This window comes from Lucilia cuprina, chromosome 5 (assembly GCF_022045245.1).
Source record: "Lucilia cuprina isolate Lc7/37 chromosome 5, ASM2204524v1, whole genome shotgun sequence".
Taxonomy (NCBI): domain Eukaryota; kingdom Metazoa; phylum Arthropoda; class Insecta; order Diptera; family Calliphoridae; genus Lucilia; species Lucilia cuprina.
Window position 1 is genome coordinate 69,249,087 of NC_060953.1, and position 19,909 is coordinate 69,268,995.

Consider the following 19,909-nt stretch of genomic DNA (forward strand, 5'->3'; position numbering starts at 1 on the left):
CATATCGTCTGCAACAACATCGATACAACACAAATTGTGTGTAAGTAACGCTTTAAATAAACAGTTCCAAGTAGATATTTTTTTCATTTTGTTTACAAACTTTGCCACCGTTGCAGCAATTCCTGTTTTTCCTTTTAATACTGTTGTTGCTGCTGGTGTAGATGGCGTTCTGTTTTGTTTCTAAATTACAAAGATGTTGTTATAGTTGTTACTGTTACTTATGTGGGTTGCATCCGCTTCTAAATAAATGCAACAGTATTTGAACATTGTTTCTAAAAAAGTTGCCCGGAGTATGTACAAAGCACACGTACAAATCAGGGCTCATATATGTATGTATAAGCTACATTTACTCTATATTTTTAAATCGGATTTTGTTTTTCGAGAAAAAAAAACATTTAGACTTATACTACAACACATGGATATATCCACACTCGTATACGAGTATTTATATGACGTGTCGTTTATAAGTAGGAGTACAAAGTACTCAACAAGTCCTTTGAGGATATTTTATTCATTGAAAAGTAAAAGAAATTGTTTTTTTTTCTTAAACCTTAAATTTATGTTAGCAAAATTTCATATGTAAATCTTTAAAAAACAACTAAAGAATAGTTTATACTTCATTATATTAGGGTTGTTGTAATGCTTTATTTAAACTGCGATACAAATTTAATTCATATAGTAAGAATGATACTACAGATTTAAATATTAATCGGTCCATAATTGCCTGAATTTCTATTTAAGACCCCTTTCTGGTTGTTATGCTTTATTTAAACTGTGAAAAAATTGAATTCATATAGTGAGAATGACTACAGATTTAAATATTAATCGGTCCATAATTGCCTGAATTTCTATTTAAGACCCCTTTCTGAAAAGTTTATAATTTACTTAAAAATATCATTGTAATTTTTTTTGTCAAATATGAGAACCATCCTAATATATTACATATTGTTATGTGTTAATTTTTAAATAATTTTAGGAAATGGGGGAACAAGTTTAATCTTCAACTGCACAGTAACTCAGAAACCAATCATTATATAAATCAAATTTAATTTAGTTTTTAACCATTTCAAAACTTATACATCCAATAATTCCAATAAATATCAAATATGTGTCCGACTGAAATCGTGGTTTTTATTGAAATCCGTTTAAATTGATCAGGACCTATAGTGAGATCCTTGAGTTAACTAATTTTAAGATAATTTCACATCTTTGTTAACAACAAATTTCAATTTTACATGACCCAATTTTTAAAGAATTTATTTTTTTACTCACTTAATAACTAATTCAAATAACTAAAATTGAATGTGATATAGAAAATGTGTTAGGATATTTTCACAAAAGATGTATTGGACCCTTTTTGTTAGCTTTTTTTCTAGATTTTGCTGATGGTGATGAAAATTCATAATGAAATCTAAGCAAATATATAATTATGAATATAATACAACGACAACAGAAGCAGCAACAGAAAAGCCATCATTTACACATAAATACAATAGCTTTTTTTTTAGATATATAAACTCACACATATAAATTGTGGCAAATACATACATATACCCAGCCATTGTAATTTTATAGTTGTCGTATCCCCCAATGAAGGGACAAAAGAAATATGAAACAATAAAAAAAACAACAAAACTTAAAAAGAATCTAAAAACATTATTATGTGTGACATAAACCCTGAAGAATAATAATGCGAATACGAATGAATATGTACGTTACAATTTAGGCTTACAGATTGCAACCCAATTCAATGCGAAATGAACACACATACAAATATACATATTCAAATACTCTCCCCAATAATAAACATCAAAAAAGATTCTTATTTGTTTTTGAAATGTTGAAAACTGTTTTGTACAGTGAATGGAATTTATGTAAAAGGAATTGAGTCATAAAAATGAAACCCAACTATCAGAAACAAAAACGCTTTATTTTTTTATACATATTGTTAAATATACATACATGGAATAGAAAAACTATCATAAAAAGATAACAAAAAAAAAATATCCTTCACTTACTTTTGTTTTGAAATACATAAATACATTTGATTTTACATACTCATGTAAATATTTCAAAGAAACTTACATGATAAGTGCATGTATGTGTTTGAAAAATTGCTTCAATACTCTAAATAAAAAAATCGCTTAAAACTATTCCCTTTAGAAGAATTTTTTCTAGAAATCCCAATAATGCTCGTTAAAAATACTAGAAGTAGTAACCATACAACTATGATTGTTGCTGATAAGCTTCATCTATCTAATCACGTTGTTTGTGAAATTGTTATCAATGGGCTCACAATTCAATGTCTTTATGTAAACATTATTACAGCTGGATTTATGATATTAAAAGCAATCATCATTTTGTATTCAAATACACCGATTATTAGTTGTAACATTTCATATTTTTTCGCTGACAGGCTTTAAATTATCTACGAAGAAAGTGTCAGTAGATTGTTCTTTGAGTATATATCATTATATTCGCAAGTACAGTATTTTCATAAATTCTTAACCTGCCAAAGTTTCTTAAATGCCAAACAATTATGAAAATTTCGAAATTTCATTGTCGTTTCTAATAATAAAAAAAAAAAACTTTATAAGTAATATACATAAAAATCCCCTATATTTATCACGCTTTCAATTTTTACCATTAAAAAATGTAAATCCAAAAACAAATAAAAACAGAAAGAAAGAATAGACTTCATAACTACAACTAAACACATGACAAGAAACGCTTGTAAAATTTGCCAGTGTTGAGCTGGGCCGAGCACAGTAGACGACATTTGGTGATGGTGGTAAACAATACATATGAACATAACATTCGTACACCATGAACATTCGAAGTACCATCATCATCGTCATACACACTTTCAACGTATGTTAATGTTGAAGACATTTCCCTTTAACATAAACACCATCCCTGACTATTTCCATTACATATGAATAATATTACAATGGGACGAATAATTAAGAAACTTTGTATTTTTATTGTAAATTAAACACTTTTTGTAAAATCTAAAAGATTTTTTTGTTAGTTTTATTTAACATGGTGTTTGAATAAAATATTTAAAGTCATAAAATGTTTAACTTCCCATAGTGCAGTTCACAGCAACAAAAGAATGCAGTTGAAATGTTGTTGGTTGCATGTTTTTATGCATGTATATATGTGTTTGAATCTATTTTTTGTTTGTTTCTCAAACAATAAAAGGACATGCCACTTGCGGCTACAAAATGCTGCTGGTTTGTAATCTATGTTAAACATTTTATGAATAAATAATAGCAACGAAAAATACTCTCTCATACTCAAACTTTATAACACATACATACAATTGGGGGAATTTCATGTCAAAATCGATTTTGACGAAATTTGCAAAAAAAAATTCATTCTTGAGTTAAAAAATCAATTTTTTTTTGATAGATATCCCACTCGCATCCCATTATGGGACTTTTAAGTCCTTCAAGGAAATCGTAAAGGCTTTCTTTTAAGCAAAAAAGAGCACATTTTTATAAAACTAAAAAAAAATATCTTTAAAAAAAAAATCCGGCAGTTTTTGACCGATAGAGCTGAAAATTTGTGTTTGACCTACTATCCAATAGCACTAACGTTTTTTTTTCGAGTTAGGTCTCTTGGCACGAAATTCCCCATATGTATACGTATTTATAGATAAATAATCATATATGTGTGCATACATGTGCATACACATATTAATGCCTAGATGAGTAATAAAGTTCATAATGTTTTGTGGCAAGTAATACATGTAGTAGTATGCCACTACTACCACTTCAATTTTATTATTTTTTTTTTTTGTAAAGTTTATTATATGTACTATACATGAAAGAGCTTCTATACGAGAACAATTGTAAAATGAATTATTTTTAAAAAATATTAATTTTTCAGTAGCAAAAAACTTTTTCAATAATAAGATACAGTACCCCTAGTCATGGGGACATCTTTATAAATATCATCTCAACAAGGCCTTGTAATCAGAAGTTAGGTTAATTATAGAACTTTATATATTAAATTCCAACTTATGTTCGGAAAATTTTAAATTAATCTCTTTGAAATACAAAAATCACCCCGATTCTTAAATTAGGCAGTACAGAAAAACTTCTCGTACCGACCTCTCGTTCAAATATGAAAATTGAAAAAAGAACGCATTTTTTAAGTTAATAATAGTGAATCCCAGTGTATAGAACAACCGCAACAGCAGCAACACAGTGGCACCAGCAACAACATAACCGAACAGTACGACCTTTGAGACATTTAGTGTTTTTAATAGAGCGAAAGCGAGTGAAGAGGATGATGGGACTGTGTATGTGTGTATATTTTTTTAGGACCATGAATCCCTTAAGACTTCATATAAATATTTTATGCAAGTTTTTAGATTTTTCATCTTAATTTCTTTATGTTTTTTTTATAAACTATTAAGGAAAAGAAGGCCAATGAAAAAATGTATGCCACATTTAATTAAATAAAATTTATTTTAAGATTTCATGGAATTTATTTATCTTGAGAAAAAAATATTTATATATAAATTTTTTGTTTATTTTACAGTTGTCCTTTTTTGGCCACACGTATCAATCCCATTATACCAATTGTTGGTGCTATTTTATACTTTTTTACCATGAGTTCCTTGCTACGCACGACCTTCACAGATCCTGGTGTTATACCACGTGCCTCATATGATGAGGCCGCCTACATAGAAAAACAAATTGGTAAGTATTGTACAAAACACCCGTACTTGTGATTATGAATTTATAGTTAAAACACCTACATTTATTAAACCAAAAAATGTACTGGTGATTTTATATTTTTATTTCCGGACTTATATATATTTTGTTGCATGCAAGTTTTATACAAAATTTCAATAGTTTTCTACGAATATTTACAAAGTTTTTTTGTTGAACTGTATTATTGTATTTTCTGTATTTTTCCAACATATTTATTTGTTTGTTGTTTGTTTTTTTTATATTTTTTTGCAGAAGTGCCAAATTCTTTAAATAGCCCCACATATCGACCGCCACCACGTACAAAAGAAGTCCTTGTTAAAGGTCAAACAGTAAAACTGAAATATTGTTTTACTTGTAAAATTTTTAGACCACCCAGAGCATCACATTGTAGTTTGTGTGACAATTGTGTGGATCGTTTTGATCATCACTGTCCATGGGTAAGTTAAATACACAAAGCACCATTTTCTCTTTAGAAATAATAGAAATAAGTGAAACAATAATTATTAAGCGATTAGAAAGCTCTCTTAATTTATTTATCCAAGAAACAGACGGAAATGTCATAATTTGTTTAGAAAGTGAGTTCTTTCGATAACGTACATACTTAACGATTTTACAATAAATACTCTATTTCATTATTTGTTTTGTTAAAATTGTATGGCATTATTCATAATAAAAAACTAACGAGCTGCTATCCTTTCCTTATTGTCATTTACACACAAAATAGTTAGCACAAAGATGGCTAGAAGTTTGTTTTATTATATGATATTTTATTCAAATAAGGACATACTTGTTTTATAACTTAAGATAAAAATTGAGCTGGGCTCAACTGAGAGGTCTTAATGTTAAACCGGTGAAGACGGATTCTTTCTACTGGAATGACTAAAATTTCTTCACATTACTGAACCGAGTTTCCTGGGAAATGCACAGAGAGTTAAATTCTAAGATCTAACCCTTGACCGGAAATTCAAATGGAGACACCACATAAAGAATAGGATCAACAAGACACATTGGAGCCGAGCGCTATGTACGAGACAGCATTCGGATGAATATAGACCATGTAAAGTAGTGCTGAAACTCTGGAACACTTTCTTTGTCATCATCAGGCTTTTGCTGAAATTAGATCCAAATATCTTGGTATCTCTCCTTATTCCGCATATAACATCCCTGTATTATTTTTTGGTTTTTGTTTACAAAAAATTTCCATGGACAACAGTATTTTTTCGGATTTTTTTTTTATTCGTCTTCCTATCAACTTAACTAACTCTAGCTCCTTTATGTGTATTTGTAATTTAATATGTAAATTTTTTAAAACTTAAAAAAGTTCTCAGATGAACAACAAAATGCCGTTCATTTAAAAGCTACCTACAAAGATTTAAAAGAAAATATATATAAAGACAGGAAAAAAAATAAATTAATGAACTCATCATAAAAAACGGAACCTTTATTAATTACAACGCTAACAATTTGAAACATTCAAATTAATTTTATACATAAAACACTGACCTATTTCACCTTTTTTATCTTTTGTTACACAAGTACGAGTATAAAACAAAAATAAATACATTTTCAATACTTGAAAATAACAAAATAATAAAAAAGGAAAAACTTTTTGAACACGATTTGTGGGTCATCCCCTGGGTGTTGTTGCCTTTTGTTACTTATAAAATATAAGTGAAACTAAAAGTGAATGCGAATGTGAATATAAACAAAAACATTTCAAAGTGTTATATCCTTTTTAATATTTGAATGAAAGTGCCTTTCATTGAGTCCACAATTAAGCAACGTTTTATCCACAGGTGTTTACGCCTTTAAGCCTCTGGTTAACATCAGCAGCAATAACAGCAACAATTTCCATTTACTGATATGCACACACATCCATACATATTGAAGTAGACCCTAACCGTTGTAATTCTCAATAACAGTTAATTGTTGGGAGGTAAATAAAAATGAAATAATAATAACGGTATAAAAAATCAACAACAGCAGCAGCAGTCGGAATAACAATAACAACAACAAGGAGCAATAATTAAACATGAATAACAATAACATCATTATTCTTAACTCATCATCAACAGCATCAACAACATAATTGTTAGCAACACCTTTGTGTGCGTAAGTATAACATCATTATGCGTGTGTTTGCGTTTGTTGATTCTGCTCTTTATTCATATACATAAATGTACCATGGGTTTTTGTTTCTTAAATATGAAAAGTAAATGACAAGCATAAAAAATCCGCGATTTGTGCAGGCTTTTATTCAACTTGTAAATATCATAAAGTTCTTATCTATTTGAAATTATTTTCTTATTCTATTTAGCAATATCAATTCATATACGATCTTAATTAAACTTTAGAGATTGTGCTATTATATTTTATACATATCTCCCTTTAGACGGTGACTATTTAATATGGTTGAAATAAATTATTTTCCAAATGACCCATAGTGCAATAAAATTTGTTTTTTATTTCTACTTTACAAATCCTAATTGTTGAAAATATACGTCTGATTTAATCAACATCTTGTGAACAAAAAAAAGAAAAAAGGACGTGTATAAAGGAGCAACAAACAATAAAAAAATATCACACACAACGTTAGACATCATTAACATTTTCTCTTAAGGATAATTAGTTGTGGAAAAAAACAAATACAAAAAGAAAAATACCAAGAGAAGAAATTGGAAATAAAAAACACAAATAAAATGAATGAATAAATTTTTACATAATACTCATGGCAGGCAGCAAACAACATGCCTTTTTTATATCTAAATAAAACTTTTTATGATTGTTTTTCATTCTTCTCGCTTTTATCATCTACATATTTTTTCATTATAATAAAAAAATCCTTTCAAATAAAATGATCGACCTTCAGAAAAAAGTGTTAAAGTGAAAGTGTTGCATTTGTATAGAAAAACTAAATTAAAAAAAATAGCAAACAAGACGCTCAACCTACATTGAATTGTAAACTGCAACAAAAAGATTTTAAAAAATAAACTTAAAGGAAAATACGTATGTATGTATATATAGAGAAATTATAAAAGAAAAAAATCTTTGGAAAAAAATAAATATTACACAGTGCAATGCCATAGAATGAATGTAGAATGTTGAAATACACTCACACATTCAAATTTAGTCATATCTACTATTTTGCAGTATATAAAAATACAAGTATATAAACATATATACATAAGAACGTATATGTACATTTAGTAATATAAACACACATTCACCTATGTAGACAGTCTGGGATTCTACTAGCCCTATTACGACCACTACTAATACAAGCAATTTTTTTAATGTATGAAGTGAATTCATTTTTGAGTTCATTTTTTATCAGCTTCCGTTTTTTTTCAAGTGAGGCTACTTACATAAGTATGTATATATATGTTCCTTTAAGTACTTACCCTTTCCTCAATGGAGTAGGCTTTACCAGTTTTATTATGGTAGAGACTTAATTCTTCCATTATATTTTTATTTAAATGGTTGTATATGCATAAATACTTATGAGGACTTTATTAGTCCTACAACCATCTAGAATCATTTTTAAAACAGATTCAGAATGCGTCCGTCTCATCCTTACAAATATATTTCAACTAAAATATTACATTAGAAAACGTAAATTAAAACTCCTCTCCAGCTATCGGTTATATTAAACTTTTATTTAAATCTTCAATTACAATATCAATTAAAATATTTGATTTAGCGATCATAGCATAAAGTTCATAAGACAAAAATATGACAAAAAATATCAAAATTGTCTTTAAAGAACAAAACTAAAAATGTTTTTATGGTAAGAATGAAGAAATTAAAGAATTCATTAAAATAAATCTAAAACATTACTCAGCTTCTCTGAATAAGGCGTATACTTAATATGTATTTGCGATGTCAATCAATAACACGTATACGTACAGGTGTCGCTAATAAAACAGTACAATTTCACAACGTATAACTTTCCACTTGAAATGAAAAAAGTTGACGTTTTTATGATTTAATATGTTCAAAGTTTTTGTTCTTCTACAACATAGCCTCAGAAAGGAAATCAAAATTTCAAAGATAATGAGCCTAAGAAAATTATCACTTTCAAATCGTTGGGGGCCCATAAAAATGTCCATGACTTTTGACAAAATTGGAATATATATGATTAAAAACATACATTATAATCGTTACTTCAATGCATATTTCATGATATTTTTGCATAAGTAGAAAAAAATAAATATATCATATTTATACTTATAATTAATCTATGTAATCGAGGTCTACGATGACTTTTGCAATTGACATTGAAATTAGAAATTGCTTAACTTTAAAACTAAATGAACAGTTTATATAATTTTTATTAAGAAAATTTGTTGTCTGAGGTCCTAAGGTGTAAACAATTTTCCCCCTTTTAAAATAATTTATATATTTGGATACTTATATAGCAATGTGTTTATATTTTTTATATTGTGGTTTGTAGCAAGAATTTACTTGCCTAGTTACTGTGCCAACATATGTACATACATATGTATGTACTTTAAAATTTTTGTATATAAAATTATTATGTGTGTATGTAAAATCTAAGTATATATTGCATTTTTCATATTTTATACAGATCTCTTCATCTTTATACACTTATACACATACATTAGATATTATAGCCCCTAGTATAAATGAAATGGAAAAGACTTTTGGAATTTATGTATTTTTTAAGTATGCGAAAAAGATATTGTTCACAAAATGGTCCTACACAAAAAGAAATGAACATATTGTCGTTATTTTTAAATAAAAACTTGGCCTTGTTAAAATTTCTATGCACTAAAATTAAGGCATAATGCAAATAGATAAAAAAGTTATTTTAGGTATATAAAAAAATTTCGGAACTACAACACCGTAGTGACCAATCTTTGGTATTAAAAAAATGGGGCTGTTAAATATTTTTTTTTAATTTCTGACAAATGTTTCCCATTACTTTATGATCCTAAAATTTTGTTACAATAATTTTTTACAGTATTTGTTTTTTAACTCTATTTCAGGTTGGAAATTGTGTGGGCAAACGTAATTATCGGTTCTTTTATTTGTTTCTAGTCTCTTTGGCTTTTTTAGCTGTATTCATATTTTCATGCTCTGTGACGCATTTAGTATTATGTAAGTATTTCATTAGGATTCTCATCAAAATTGTCAAAAAAACATTATAATTACACAGTCCAATAAATATTTTTTAAATTAGAAAATTATAATTTGATTCCTGCGTTCCGACTTTTTTCATATTTTGTTGTTATTTTAGTAATGAAAACTGAACAGGAAGTATTTGAAGTCATAAAGAAGGCGCCATTCACCGTGATTGTGGTGTTTATATGTTTCTTTTCCATCTGGTCTGTGATCGGTTTAGCGGGATTTCATACATATTTAACAACCAGTGATCAAACAACAAATGAAGATGTATAATACTAACTTAACTCTTTATAATTCATATTAAATTATGTTTTTTTGTAATACTACAGCTCAAAGGTTCATTTTCTTCCAAAGGTGGACAACGTAATTTAAATCCATATTCTAGAGGGAATATATGTTTAAATTGCTGTCATATATTATGTGGACCCATGACACCTTCCTTAATAGATCGGTTAGTAGTGTCAAAAGGAAATTAGTGATATGTTTTATTTTTTAAAACACATTTTAATATTTAAAGGCGTGGTATTGCTACGGAAGAATACATTTTTCAAATGCAACAACATTCAAGTCCTCGTCATCCTCTCAGTGATGTGATAAGTGCCACTCATGTAGGAAGTGGTGCCATGATTACCTCTCAGCCTATTATAACGGGAGCCGGCGGTGGCATTAGTATAGGTGGCTCCGATTTAAAATCTAGATATTATGATGAGGTAAGATTTTCTTCTAAATTGCTAATGCTTTTAATAGATTTTTTCCTAAATAAATTCTTTTAAATTTCAAAACTCTCGGTGTAATTTGATCGATTTTAAATTTTTTTAGATTTAAGGCACTTGTTTTTTCTTAAACCAAATACTTCTAATAATGCACTTTGTTTATTCTTTTCTTGTTTTTTTTCTGGTAACAAAATGATCAAATCAAATTAAACAAACTCACAACACTCATCAATTTCTTCATGCTACCACCACCACTTGAAACAACTACAACAATAACAACTACAACATTTTGATTATGAATCCAATCATCACCAATCCAATAAACAAACCAAATCAAATAAACACTGTAAACTTAAACATGATCATCACTGTACTCTCTTTATAAAACTCTCTTCATTATTCTCGCCATGTGGGTGTGATATTGGTTTTGTTTTATTTTCTCACAACAAATTCAATTGTTGTTCTTAACAATTGTTGAAAAACAAACAAAACTGCAATATGCAGTCCAATACCTCATCATCGGCCATGGATGCTAGTGCTACGGCTGGCGGCGTTTACAGGCCGCGCAGCTATGACAATTTACAAAATGGTAAGTCACGTAAAAAACACCATCATAAAAAACAAAAACATCAACATCAAAAATGTTCACTACAAACACTTTTACCACCTGCTCATCAATTTAATAATAAATATCAAAAACAACAAGAGCTTCAGTTACACCCTGAACAAATGACAACAACACCAAGTGCATTAGCTACACCCTCGTTGGTGCACTCGCCAGCTGCCTCGTCGTATAGACTAAATCTTAAACGTTCACTACACTTACCTCTCTCACCGTCGTTCGATACGCGCAACTCGCCGCTTCCGCTGTTGCATCACCACCATCCCTCTCATCATCAGCTCCATCAACAGCAGACGGCCTCGTTAATGGGCTCGTCTTCAGCTCTGCCTGCCATAACGCCTGTGTCGGCGACAGGCGTTTCTTTGCAACAACCAAAACGTCCTTCTACACTGCAATTGCAAGCCTCCGCAGCACCCACGGCCAGTACCACAACACTGACGACCATGCAGACCTCAGGCCCGCCTCAACCGCCTGCCCCCGACTACAAATACTATTCGCCGCAACACAGTTCGAATAGTTCGAACATTTTCCTCAGCTACCCCTTTAACAAAGGGCGTGGCATGCGTCGTCAGTCTACACAATCGGTTGACTCGCAAAAGGTCACCATTCCCGGCTATCAACCCCTGCCCATGCGTCCTCGTTACAAGCATCAGGAGGTCCTGTTCGAACTGAAATCGCCCACGAACCGGCTGACCATTCGCGAATGTGACTTTGGTGGTGGCGGTGAGCCATGCGATGACGATCAATCGATCAAAGACAGTCAAATATTTCGTGTTAGTAAACGAAATCTTTATATGAATCATCGATCACCATGGAAAGAGCGTGATCGTTATTCAAATCTTTATGAATATTCATTCAATATTGATCTTAATTCAATTATAGAAGATGCAGCAGGTAGCGATTCGTCATAGTACGAAATCCATAACTACTATTCTGGGTCTAATGAAAATAGTTCTTCTACATCTTCTATCTCTGTTGTTATTATTATAATTGTTGTTGCCTTTGTTATAAATTTTAAATTTAAAATTAAAATCTAAACTTTAAAAAACAAAAATAAAATAAAACAAATCGAATTTGATAAACAATTCGCAATTGAGATGCCAAAAATGAATCAGAAGAGGAATATAGTTTACGAAACGGCGAAATGGAAAAATACTTTAATGTGGTAAATCATTTAAAGAACTAGTTAGGAATTGATTTTTTTGTGTTCACAAAATTTTAAAATTATTTATATTACTTAACTTAATAAGTAATAAGTGTAACAGAGCCACAAGAAAGTTAATTTGTATATTCTAAACGTTTGCATAATTAATAAATAAAACTAAATCTTGAAATTAAACGTAAAGATTTCTAAAAATATGCTCACATGATTTTACTACAATAAAAACATAGTTTTTATACTTTTTCAAAATAATATTTCTGAAACTTTAATTCGATATAACTACTAATTCATCCCATTTTGCTTAAATAAACCTCATTCCTTTGTATTGGCTACAAATTGAAAAACAGGGCTAAAATTGATGTTCTAAAATAGTTTGATCCTATTACGTCAGTATTGCTTGAATAAACTTAAAGATTATAGAATATTTGAAAACCAATCAATATGAAACTGCTGCTACTTAATGAATTCAATAAAAAATCGACAATGAAATATTAAATTAGGTTTTAATTTACAAATTTTGTTTGTAGTCCTTTAAAAGAAATATGGTTTAATATTATGCTTTTGATAAAGATTTGAATTCATTACGTAGCAGTTGGTATGACACTGGGGTGATTTTTATTTCACAGTTTTATGAAACTTTTTCTGGAAAAGCAAGTTTTAATATTCTTATACCTCGTACATAGATATGTATTTAAAACTCGAATTCTTTGTATACTTCAAGTATGAACAATTTCGAATTATGATTTTTTTACATTATTATTACCATTTTATTTTGTTTAAGTAAAGGAATGACGAGTTATAGATATGTATTTAATTTGAAATGCTTTTTATGTAAAATACAGAACAAAATATATCATTTTGCAATAAATATTCATAATGCTAAACTTAAAAAGAGTTTATGTATTTCGTTTTATAAGATTCAGTTAATTTAAAATAAAGAATCTTAAATGCTTTGAACGTATTGATCAGAAATTTGCTTCAAAATTTTAAATATATTTGTAATGTTTGTTTATATTTTGAATTCCCCTTAAAATTTAAAAGTAGAATGTTTTTAACAATAGCTTCCTGTTAAGGATCGCTTTAGACAATTATAAACTTACTTGCATTTTTCCGTTATAGACAATTTTTATTTTATACTCCCCGCCCAAGTCCAATTCTCTCAAGTACAAGTACTTTAATTACTACTATGTATAAATATATGTATATTACGTATATATATAGACCTCAATATTCCTTTCCATAAAACTAACCAACTAACAAAACCCCATAATAATAAATAAATATTTTGCTTGTAGTAGACCCCCTACTCCACCTTCTTACACCTTGAATTATTTTTTTTATTTCCGTAAATGGTTCATTTAAATTTTTCATTACTCTAGCACAGTGTTTATACTAGTATCCTTTAACAAACTAACAAAATATAAAGCACTTAATTGGTAATATACCAAAAAGAAATGGATGCATTGCCATTTTCCAAAATATTACCAGTCGAGTGATTTATTATATAATTACTTATATTTTAAATTTGATTATTAATTATTTATTCCAAAAACTCTTTTATGTTTTTTTTTTGTTCATTGATTTTCCAAGATATTACAAGTTTTATGTAAAAAAGAAAAAAAATAAAAATTATTCAACACCGCCACCTCCAAGTCGTAAGAACGTGACAACAACTACAAACAACTTTACTAACATACAACAACTCTTTACTTACAACGTATTTTCTTTAATTGAAAATCAAACACTTTAACTCGAAGAAATTTAAGGAAAAAAAGTGTGATGATATTAATTTATGTGTATAATAATTTGTTGATATACAAAAGCGCTTCCTAAAACGAATATAGTTTATATTAAATATATATTTAAACAGTATATAAAGAAGTATACATACATAAGTACATATGTATAACAAGAAAAATAAAAAAAGCACAGCTCCATATTTCAAAAATGTCTGAATTGATTGTTTTTTACTTTAAATGATAATTTTAACTGTTCTGTTAATCCATAGACACTGTAAAACAGTATGCACTGTAAAACAGGTTCTTTATATTTCAAAACGACTAAATGTATAATTCCAATAGCTTTAGAACGTTTACAAACTAAGAACTAAAATACTCAATTAATCAAATGTTTGCTTATATATTGCAAAAGATAATTGCTAATGTTGTGATTAAAAAACAATTGGGATATTGTCAAGTTTTAAGTAAAAACTTTAAACCCCTAATGAAGAACATTTCGTTAAATAAAGGTATGTTAAAATTTTAAAATATTTGATGAAGAAAAACTCAACTACCAAAAAATAACTATATATTTCGACATTATTTCCAATTAATGAAATCATGGCAAGATCAAAAATATATAAAAATAGAGTTAACTTTTTGTCAAATATTTAATAAGTCTGAAGATACCTAAAAGTCATTAGCAACTACAAAAAAAATTAGAGCTGTGCTTTATTATTAGTACTAAATAACAAACACTGTAATTTATGTTAAAAACAATGATTGAAAGAAGTATATAAAATATATAAAAATTATTTGTGTTTTTTACGAAAAAAAAGAAAATATAACAAAACGTAATTTTTTAAAAAGAAAAACAAAATTTAGTTAAACAAAGAAAATTTTGTAACTTTTTTATATGAGGTTTCAATTTGAAATGGTTAAAAGAAAAATAAAACAAAAAACAAAATAGAGTTTATATAACACGACTAAACAAATTTTAATAATTTAACGAAACAAAATAGAAATCGAAAACGAAATTATACAGTTAATTAAATAAATTATAACAGAAATTGTATTGGAACTAGTAATAAACAATAAGAAAATAATAGCTAAAAACTGCCATTTTAAATACAAAAAAAACACACTTATTGAGAACAACAAATAATTAAAAAAATAATAAAATACATAATTATAAACGAAGAAAATTATTTTGCAGTTATAAACCAAAAAATTTAACAAAACCAATAAAGATATTTTAAAAAAGTATAAAAAACTCATATTTAAGTTCCTTTACACAAATAATAATAATAATTTTTAAAAAATATGTATACATATTATATATTATTATGAAATAATAAACAATTAAATAAACTAAAATATTTAAAATAGTTATTAAGTGTTGAAAAAAGAAAATAAAATTATATTTAAAAGTCAAACAATAAAACCCAAAACAAAATATGTTAAAGTAAATAAAAAATTATACGTATTTATATATTATTATTATTATTATTACTATTTAAATTATTACAAAATAATATAGAAATAATAATATAAATAAATTAACAAATTGTTGTCATTCGTAATATTTTTAAACCAACAAAACAAAACAGTAATTAAAAAAATATATATAAATTTATTACCAAACTGTACTGGAACAAAATGGATGTTGCTGAAGCTTCTAACAAACCATAAAGAACATAATAAAAAAAAAACTAAAATCTTAAAACAGATACAACAACTATTTCAAATCACTAAATTCAACACTAACTTTTTTATATAAATTAAACAAAGAACAAAGGATTTAAACATTTTCTATACATAAACACATACATGCGTTTACATACTACAATCATATATTTAATACGTCTTTAGTATTAAAGTTTGTTAATTTATTTATTATTTTTTAATTTAATAATTTTAATTATTTATTTATGGTATATTTATTTAGCCATTTAATTTTATTAGCAACTTGTTTATTATTAAGATTTTATATTTAAAATTTATTACAAACTTTTTTTAAATTTTCTTACGAAAAGCTCTTCTATTTAGTTATTCTTCTTTAAAAAATAAACCTTTTCTTAAACTTAATTTTAATTATATTTCTTATAAATTTTAATTTAACATCTGCTTTAAATTATTATGCTATACACCATAACTTTCAGATTTATTGAAAAACATTTTATTATATTCTGTGCAGTTACATACATTTAACCCCATTTTCACCACCTCCAGTTATCGTTTAACCGATAATTATACTTCCAGTTAAGACAATTTTTCTGTTTAAGAACTGTTAAGATATCTTAAAGTTAAAAAATAACTAGATATTGTGAAAATGGGAGAATGATGATCATCCCTTTATAAAACTGCCAATTTTGAATTTTTCTATTTTAATAAATACTACAAATAATTGATGGTGTATAGTATAAACTTTTCTTAAATCGGTCTTTAACCGATTCTGTTCAATTTTTATTTAATTTCGTTCTATTCTTACAATTTTATTTTTGACATAATGAATTTCTAAAAACCAAAACGTATTTAAATTTTCTTTAACTCTTACTTATGCTTCATTAACAAAATAAAAATGTGAAATTTTTGAGCGGTTTAAAAATAAAAACACGTTATTTTTGAGAATTTTATAACGGTGAGTTAAAAAACTAAGCAAAAATTAATTGAATTGTTTAAAAGCAGTTCTTTGTAAAAATAATAATAAAAATATCGAAATTATTTGTTTATGTTTTCTACAAAATAAGAAATATTTACTTTAACTTCAAATGATTTCTTTTTGTTTTTTCTTTTTTGTTAATTTGTTTTTGTAATAAATGTTAAATTTTTGATTATGTTTTTCTTTGTAAAAATTCTTATTCACGTTTTAAAATTTGTTTTGCATTTAATAAGTATTTTGGCAAACTTCTTATGTTGTTTCAATTTAATTTCAAACAAATGCTTCTTGTTATTTTTTAATAATTTTAAATTTTGCTTAATATTTTTAATTTATTTCGAACTTAGTTTTGCATTTGTATTAAGTTTTGATTAATACAAATGCAAAACTTAATAAAATTAAATTAAATAAATTAAAAGAATATACATACATTTACTTAGAATTCGTCATTTATCTTATCGCGTTTCATTTTAAATACGTTCATATATTATGAGAAATATAATTAAATCATTTCCAATCATTGTATTCATGTCATTTTCAATATTTCAAAATTAGTTTTGAGTTTAAAAAGGAAATAAAATAATAAAAACTTTTGCTGCGCTCCTTAATATTGTTTTCGTTTGTATATAGCTTTATAATTTTTGAAAAACATAAATGGATGTTTCTTTGATCTTTATCTGAATCAAAAATAATAATAAAGTTCAAATTTAATAACTTCAAAGATATATTATTATATAGTTGATAAATATATATTTAAAGAAAATCAAAATATCGATTTTTAATAGTTCAAGTCATTTTCATTAAATATTTGCAAAAAATGTTCAATCTATTTTGTTACTGCAAAAAATAAAAAAAGTTGTTCAATTTCCTTTATTTCAATACTCAAAACTGAATATGTACATGATCGTATTTCCTCTTCATTTCGGCTATTTTTTCAAATCTCAAGTATTTTCTTATAAACTTTAATACTTTGTATTTTTTTTCTTTCTATTCTTTGTTCGACTTCTTTCTCCTTTTTTTATTATTTAAGCCCCTGAATTAGTTGAACCCCTACTTGGAATTGAAGAACGTTCTCAAAGTTTTTGAATGAGGAAATGTAGATAAATATTTAAATTCACATTTTCTAAATTTGTTTTAAAGTAATTAAATATTTTATGTAAATTAAAAAAATATATATTTTGTAATTTTAATTTACTTTGCGAACGTATACATTATAGTTTATTTAAAGAAATTGTATTAATTTTATATATATAATTTGCTGCATACAATTTTAGTGCAGAAAATTGCTACATATTTATAAGATTTTTATTGAAATTTATTTATAAATAATTTTGTAAACACGGTAGCATCAATCAAGATTTTTTAAAGAAATGATTGTAATTTGAAATTACAATTTCTTGATGTATGAAACCGTGTCCGCCTCAATTTAAAATATTAATTTGCCGCTTTTTTGTACTTTATTTGTTTAGTTTTTAAGTTTAATTTTGTATTGATTTTATTTACAGCTTATTCAAATTGATTTTACTTTGTTATTTTATTATTTTGTTCCATTTTCTTTATAAACACAAATAATTGGAATGCTAGTTTTTCATGTAAATAATTTTCAATTAATGTTAGTATTATTTTGCAAAATGTAACCCTTCAAAAATTAAATAACTTGTATGAAAAAATGTTTAAATATTAAAAAATGTACATATGTATGTACATTATTTATAATATATGACAATACAGTTATTTTTTTGGGTTACATTTTAACAAAATTCACCCTTAAATCTTAATTATAGAAGCATATTTTAAAGAAACACTTTACTAATTCAATTGTTAACTTTCTCTTTTCTTTCTCTTTGGTTCTCCTGTAGGTAATTCCAATAGTTTAGCCCATTTGGTAGATAATGAGATACCATTATCCCAAATGGATACACCGGCACATCAGCAATTCCAGGGCATAAATCAGTCGAGGCGCTTTAGACATCATAAGCACAGACTGGGAGATGGTAGTTCAGGCGATGAACTGGATGATGCAGAATTGGGAAATACCAATAATTTAGCCTTAAGTACGGAAACATTAGATGATGAAGAAGTTGTGGTAGTGGGTACCACCGAAGTGGTGGCTGCTGTTGCTGCCATAGCGGCTACAAATAAAGCGCGCGAACGCCATAATCTATCAGATAGTTATAACAATTTATTCAATGGTGATCTGGATACATCACAATCGAATAACACTACTCCAGCTAATTCCCCACTCGCAGAAATGCCTTCTCTATCGGCCAGTGGCTCAAACTTATTGGCAGCTGCCATGATGGGAACGCCGCTGACGGAGAATCTTCCCAAATCGATATCGCAAACAGAAAACATGTACAGCAACATACCAAATGTTGCAGCAACATCTGGTAATGTTGCCAACAACAAAGAACAACAACAACAAGACACATCGAATCTTCACGTCTATTCCAATTTAATCGATGAAAGACCTAATCCTCATACACATTCTACCAGCACCACTGTCAATACCCCGACTACTACCACTTCCAACAACGCCAATTCGTTTGCTGTCTCCAAGAGCAAGTCCTCATCAGCCCATGCTGGTCTTGTGTCATCTATTAGTAGTAATCCCTTAGACTTGCCCTCCACTTTGTTGTGTGATGATCTGGATTTGGATGATCCTGTTTCAGCATCTTTTGTAGCCCAACCAAAAAATGATAAAAGTAAATTTAGCACACGTCTTGCCTTTAACTCGATTGTGCCCGATGTTTTGCAAACGCCTAACAAATCAACGGCTTTAGCTTCGAATAGCACATGTAACACTTCCACCACGGACAATGTCAAACTGCAAATGTCTTCGACCAACGATTTGAGTTCGAATCGTTTGCGTATTCTGCATGACACGACCATGATTGACACAGCATTAGATTTAGATAGTTTAGACGATGCAGCATTAGCAAATACATCGCAGGCTTGTTTAGTTAAAACACCATCATCGCCCTCCTCACCAGCCAACATTGGTTTTAAAGTTTAAGTATGTGTTTAGGCGTGTATAAGGGACGGAATGATTGAGTAATTAGAGATAAAGTTAAAGTTTGATTCGAAATCAAAATAATTACTTTGCTTTGTGATGATGTGAATTGTGACCACCGCTAATTGGTAAATTATTTAATTGAAA

At 27.6% G+C, this 19,909-nt stretch overlaps 1 protein-coding gene across 8 annotated transcripts in view; it reads left to right on the top strand.

The window, feature by feature from the left end:
• The window catches only part of LOC111688022 (palmitoyltransferase app), a 113,144-nt gene extending 93,235 nt beyond the window's left edge, over positions 1-19,909 (top strand). For 7 of the 8 annotated variants that reach the window (XM_046952884.1, XM_046952881.1, XM_046952885.1 and 4 more), the window contains 8 exons: positions 4,552-4,712; positions 4,980-5,164; positions 9,737-9,848; positions 9,988-10,142; positions 10,205-10,326; positions 10,393-10,585; positions 11,093-11,177; positions 18,609-19,909. In XM_046952884.1, the coding sequence (XP_046808840.1) occupies positions 4,552-4,712; positions 4,980-5,164; positions 9,737-9,848; positions 9,988-10,142; positions 10,205-10,326; positions 10,393-10,585; positions 11,093-11,177; positions 18,609-19,765 (2,170 nt within the window). In that variant the 3' untranslated portion in view covers positions 19,766-19,909. The remainder of the gene's footprint in view (positions 1-4,551; positions 4,713-4,979; positions 5,165-9,736; positions 9,849-9,987; positions 10,143-10,204; positions 10,327-10,392; positions 10,586-11,092; positions 11,178-18,608) is intronic. The other variant, XM_046952886.1, reaches the window with a different exon arrangement.